The 6,388-nt window shown below is 39.7% G+C and overlaps 1 protein-coding gene and 1 pseudogene across 1 annotated transcript in view; both read left to right on the top strand.

Moving 5' to 3' along the window:
* The window catches only part of UBR2 (ubiquitin protein ligase E3 component n-recognin 2), a 164,017-nt gene that overhangs the window by 113,208 nt on the left and 44,421 nt on the right, over window positions 1–6,388 (top strand). The window contains 3 exon segments of the mRNA XM_006148563.3: window positions 688–736; window positions 1,423–1,577; window positions 3,648–3,750. Coding sequence (XP_006148625.1) covers window positions 688–736; window positions 1,423–1,577; window positions 3,648–3,750 — 307 coding nt within the window.
* Window positions 4,453–5,455, top strand: LOC102494879 (transmembrane protein 256 pseudogene; annotated as a pseudogene).

Raw genomic sequence — 6,388 nt, 5'->3', positions numbered from 1 at the left:
GTGACCGGCATTCGACTACGTGGGAGTCCAGCAACATAGCCATTACGCTAACTGCTGGTTCCCAACCCAGCATATTTTCAAGCCACCGGGTTTGAGATTCCAACTGCAGCAGCCATATGGGTTCAGCTCCCTTAACTGTTCATCCACAGAGCCTGCCCAAGCGTGAAGCTTTTATTTAGCTTTCAATGCATGTCATAGAACTCAAACCTAAATAAAGTTTTTTGGCTTTGGTTTGTTTTCTTTTTCTTTCTTTAGTAGAGCACAGGCACACACGTGTGAGACAGAGAAAGAGAAATGAGTACCCTCCACAGGGTCTGATCATGCCACAGCCCACCTCCCTTGTACTTCAGCCCTTGGATACTGGACGCTCGTGTGCATGTCCTGCTTATTCAGGCTGACCTGCTGGAGATTTGAACTGTAGTTACCTTGAGGGATCCAACTTCTCTCAAGCAGTGCATTACTTTAAAAAAAAAAAAAAAAAAACCAAGAAGCATAGAACTCATTTGAGAAGTCTTGTGATGGAAAAAAAGGTAGCCTTGATATGCCAATCTGGGGAGGAACTACAACAGTAAGGTAAAACTCTAAAATCAGAAGATGGTGTAGCAAAGATTGACTTATGTCGCTAGTTTGGGTATTAAGTTGCTTTGTATTACTAATTCGTTCTCCAAATTACTTTCTTTTTATTAGGCAGAAGAAGCTCAACGGAAATTGAAAAGACAGAATAGAGAAGATACAGGTATTTTTCATCTTTCTGAAAAAAATCTAATGTCAGTGCCTTTTATTTACTTGTTGAACATTGTTGGGCAGCCCGTGGCATGGTGGTTAAAGAGGCTGGATCCCACATGGCCTATTGAGTGGTTCAAGTCCCGCACCTCTAGTGGCTTGAAAAACAGCCCAGGCACATGTTTGCGGATGGCCAGAATCCTGAAAGGAGAATAAAGGAGACGTGGTGGTGACACGGCACTCCTCCCTGGGAAAGACTTTCTCACTTTTCCTCTTTCTCTTTCTCTCTGTCTCTCTAGTGCACATTCACCTATAGCAAATTTTCCAAAAAAATATATATATATTTCTTTTTAAGTATAATGGTGGAATGAAAGATTTAAATGTAAGCTTTCAAGCTGAACGTTTTCCTATTCAAAGAAATAATAAATGTGCTAGTACAAAAATTGTCTTAATTGACTCACCTCTGGATTAATGATTCTATCTCAGATCTTAAAACATTTCTAGAGAAAAAAAGGCTTTCCTTTGTACTGCTGCTGCTTATGTTGCTGTTTTAATGCACTTGGCTCACAATGAGGTGAAATACAGCTTTGAGAGATGTGTTAATGAGTCTTCTTTGAGTGAAGAATATGGAAAGTATCTGACAAAGGGATAATGGTTGAAGCATGCTCTGTAAAGACCCGGTAATAACTCTGTTTGCAGCACTTCCGCCTCCAGTCCTGCCTCCATTCTGCCCTTTGTTTGCAAGCCTGGTTAACATCCTGCAGTCAGATGTCATGTTGTGCATCATGGGAACGGTACTGCGCTGGGCTGTGGAGCACAACGGGTACGCCTGGTCGGAGTCCATGCTGCAGAGGGTAGGTGTGGAGAGTTCGTTATGGGTGCTTTAGTGTCCTGTCATAAGAGCCAAAATGTTGTCATCACTGTATGCACACAGCAAAATTAATATTACCATAGTTTGAAATGTAGTATATCGTTACTGCTTTTGTATCTGACAATGAAAGAAAGTGCCTGGCATATTTTTTATACCATATATTGCGTTGTCAGAAAAGTTATGATGCATTTTTGCATAGAAAATATACATGACTTTTCTGACAACCTAAGAGTTGTCAGAACCTCAGTCTTATTTGGCCAATCTGTCTCCTGATTGGTCCTAGTCTGTGTGTGAGGGACCTTCAAAATGTTCATAAAAAGTGAAATTTAAGCATGAGTTTATTTTGGTGCAAAAAAATTCCTAAATCCTTGCATAGCTTTTTCATGATTTGCATTTTCAATAAACTTTTTGAAGGCCCCGTGTATATGCAGTACTCTTGATATTGTATAATGTATTACCTTTTTCCTTATTTTCACATTTAATTTTCTCGGGAAAAAACCTTGAGTTCATCAATATTTGGCACTTCAAGAAATTTAGACTCAGAGACTTACAGTCCTATAGTTAATAAGTGGCAAGTCTAGAACTTTGCATTTGACTTTATAGCTTTAATATAGGTCATTCTTACATTATCTTGTTGAATTTATAGAACACCCTATTAATAGATATAACTTTTTCCGTTGTATAGACATGGAAACCAAGATTCAGTGAGGTTCAGTAACATAACCGTTATTATTACTAACTAGTAAGTGACATAATAATTATTAATTTAGTTAATAGAATGCCTACTCTGTGCCTTATTCTATGCTAGGCACTTTACATACAATATTTGTGATCCTCAGAATTCTAAAGAGAAGCTGGTTTTTTCTATGTTAAAGATGATGACATAGGCTCAGAGAGGTTCCCTGAGGGCGTATAGCTTGAACGCAGTAAAGCCAGGATTCAAATGAAGGCAAGCCTTCCTCCAAAGCTACCATTCTTTCGAATGTCTCAGCAGGCTCAAGTATCTCATTGGCTAAGGTGTGTATATGTTTACACCCCCCTCCCATTTATAAGCATATTTAAAATGTAAAAGCATAAAGCTGTGGAATAGACTGTCAGTACTGTGTGAGCAGCAGGTTCATGGACAGTGTGGCAGGAGAGAGTGGACGGTGTTTCCCTGGTGTATACACCTGCTTTCTGTCATCTGGGCTAACCTAGTTCTTCCAGGTCTGACAGCCAGAGCAGCCCTACACGGAGGGAAAGATACAGAGACAAGCACACGCATATCTCCTCCAAAGATTGGGCGGCAGGCCAAGAGCGGTGCAAATTCAGATACGTTCAGTGTAGTTATGTATTTTCTTAGAAGTCTGACAAGGGATTTTTTGTAAGAGTTCTGAAGAGCCATAAACATCTTTAGAAACTTTTGTGGCATTAAAGATAAAAGTAATGTCTCTTTCTCAAGTGATTAAGATTTAGTCCTTAGAAAGAGAAATTAAACTAGGTACTATTATAGACTGAGTAATTACATGATAGGTGCTTTCAGCTCTGTAATTATTTGGCCACTGATTCATAGAGATTTTTGTAAGACTATAGTGTAGATAGGGAACATAACTGAAAATTATATGTGTTGCTAGTTATACCTGGTGACGATTTTAGCTTACCCTAAGAATTTTTTTAAAGAATTATTTATTTTATTTATTATTATTATTCAATTTGACCAGAGAAAGAGAGAGGAAGGGAAAGTAAGAAAGCGAGCTGCCGGGTCCAAGATTTGAACCTTGCTCAGCCATGTGGGAGTCCAGCATCTTAACCACCATACCACCTGCTGGCCCCTTCCCTAAGAATTTGCCATTGAAATTTCTTCCTCACTGAAATGGAAAATTGTATTTTCTTTGCCAAGAATTAATTAGAAAGTGTACTTCATTCTTTGAATCTAGTAAAAATCAGTACTTTGAATTTTTTATTGCATTTAGTCTTTAATAGTTTCTCTTTTTTCAGTAGTCAGTTCTATTTTGGGTTATTTTTATAAAAACATACTTTTTTTAACTAAAAGTTATAAAACATTTTATTTGAGGTGTTACATTTAATTGGAATGGCACTACAAGAAGAAAAACAACATTTAGAGAATGTCATGGAAGAGCATGTGGTAACCTTTACCTTCACTCAGAAGATATCAAGTATGTATACACCTTTTACTAAACTAACTCAAGATACGAATGATGTTAAATAAGCATTTATAACCTCTTTTGTGTGAACATGTAGGTTCTAACTGGTTATTATTAAACCCAAATGTATGAAGCTGTATGTATTTGTCTGTGTATTAAAGGTACTATATTATTATTGAGTCACTGGAAAAGTCATGATGTATTTTTCTATGTAAAAATGTGTCATGACTTTTCCATTGACCCAGTAGATCCTTATTTTTTTTTCAAGATTCATTTTATTTATCATTAGTATTATTTTATAATTTGCCATAGGATGCCTGCACTTACCAGAGAGAGAAAGTGAAAAGCAAACCATGAGGTCGGGGATTCAGACTGTGGTTGGCCATGTGGGAGTCCAGCACCTTAACCACCACCTGCTGGCCCCACCCCTTGCATATTTTTATGGAAATACTAAGGGTTATGACTCAGCCTTGGCGAGGTAGTCAGTAACTAACTAAACTGCAGTCCTGGAAGCCACCTGGCCCATGAAGGGTTGAGATTTTAGGTCACCCTGAGAACATAGCAGGTAGGTGCTCATGTGTGTACCATAGATCCTGACCTGGCAGCTTGCTCACTCTCTCTTGTCTCTCTTTGATGAGCACATGTGCCCTATAGAAAAATACTAATAACTAAATCTTTTTTAAAAAATGTACAATATTAAAAATAAAATATTAGCTATAAGGAATTTATTTTAAGTGAATACACACTGTGGCAAAAATCTCAAAAAATATTTGAGTGTATAGATGGGTTGAGAGAATTGTATCACCTAGATTTTGTAGTTATTTGCTATTTGCTGTATTTTCTTTTATACTTGCACATTTTTTGAACCATTTGTTGTAGACATCATAATAAATCACCACTTAAGATCTTTTTATTGCTTTTCAAAATAAACATTGGGCTTCTTGGGTGGTCTGGACAGTGTTCGCCCGGCACGTGACCATCTACAGCCATGGCCGGGCTACGGTCTGCTTTCCGCCGCTTGGGTTCCTTGTCCGGAGCTGGGGCGTTAGGCTTGGCAACCTACGGGGCCCACAGCGCTCAATTTCCAGATGCTTACAGGAAGGAGCTCTTTGAAAAAGCCAACAAGCACCATTTCTTTCACAGCCTGGCGTTATTGGGGGTGCCCCACTGCAGAAAGCCCCTCTGGGCCGGTTTCCTGCTAGCCTCGGGAACCACCTTATTCTACACCAGCTTTTACTACCAGTCTCTGAGTGGAGACCCCAGCATCCAGACTTTGGCACTTGTGGGAGGGAGCCTGCTACTCTTGGGCTGGCTTGCTTTGGCTCTTTGAGCTGCCTTTTGTATAATTACTGGGTTTTCTGAATAATTTTTTGAGAATTGGAGCAGGAAGGATTAAAAGAGAAAGGCAAAGAATATTGAAAATAAATAAAATAAACACCTGAGATGGTGGGTACTTTGACTCTTTTCTTTATTTAGGGTTTTTGTATATATATTATTTGTGGGTTTTATTTATTTAGTCTTCCTAGTCAGTTGCAATTATTACTCCTTTTGATGGTCAGATTGTGCCAATTTTGGTCAGTGGGAATCTGTTCAGCCAATTTCTCTGCCCTTGTACCCAGTCCCATTGGTATTTGACCACCTTGCTGTCTTTTTCTTCTTCTTGTTCTTCTTCTTCTTCTTCTTCTTCTCCTTCTCCTTCTTCTCCTCCTTCTCCTTCTCCTCCTTCTCCTTCTCCTTCTCCTTCTCCTTCTCCTTCTTTTTGTGGAGGGGAGGGGAGAGATTTTTGCTATAGGGTGCATGTACTAACCAGAGAGAAAAACAGAAAGTGAGAAATCACCCCCCAAGGGGAATGGCCAGGTTGCAATCCCTTCTCCATTCTTCTCTGGGGATCTTGGGCACATGTGCTTGGCATGAATTTTAAGCCACTGGGTCTGGGACTTGAACCTGGTCAGCTACGTGGAAGTCCAGTGATGTAACCATTACACCATCTGCAGGTCTCCCACCTCGTTTTCTGACATAGAAGATGCCCAGGTCTATTGTGTACGTGCCCTCGCCCAGATCTACAATCGGCCATTTGCTCAGGCTTTTTAAAATTAATGTATGGTGCCGTGATAGAAGCGGATGAAGTCCTTGATTAGAAAGTATTATTTAACTCTGTTCAGTGCCACAACTTCCTAAATGATGTGAGAACACTTGGTTCTGCTAGCGGGGGTGGGGGGAGGGGGTGATGAGGAGGACATAGTCGTGTTTGCCACTAGATCGCTGGTTTTCCTTTTTGGCCTCATCCAAGAAAGTGGGTAGGAGAGGGCAGACTGAACTCTGGAGATTGCTGTTCCCCACCCTCCCCTACCAGCATTCTCCGAGAGGACTGCCGAGTAGACTCTAGCATTTCACACTTGAGGGTCACTGCACAGAAACCCATGACCTCATTCACTTATCCCTAGATGACGTTAGGTTTGCTCTCCTTTCCTCTTTATTTTCTTTAAACAATCATCATTTTCTCTGGACATTACTTTTGTTTCTTTTTAGCCATTTTCTATGATGATGACACATTGTATGTTTGTTTGTTTGCAAAGAGATCTCTTCCTTAAGTCAGATTCCTAATACACAGCCTTGGATTTTAAATTTGGGAACATATTAGAAATTCACA

This window comes from Tupaia chinensis, unplaced genomic scaffold, assembly GCF_000334495.1.
Source record: "Tupaia chinensis unplaced genomic scaffold, TupChi_1.0 Scaffold000238_1, whole genome shotgun sequence".
Classification (NCBI taxonomy): Eukaryota; Metazoa; Chordata; class Mammalia; order Scandentia; family Tupaiidae; genus Tupaia; species Tupaia belangeri.
The sequence above is the reverse complement of the archived record's forward strand: the minus strand, read 5'-3'. Positions and strand labels throughout refer to the sequence as shown.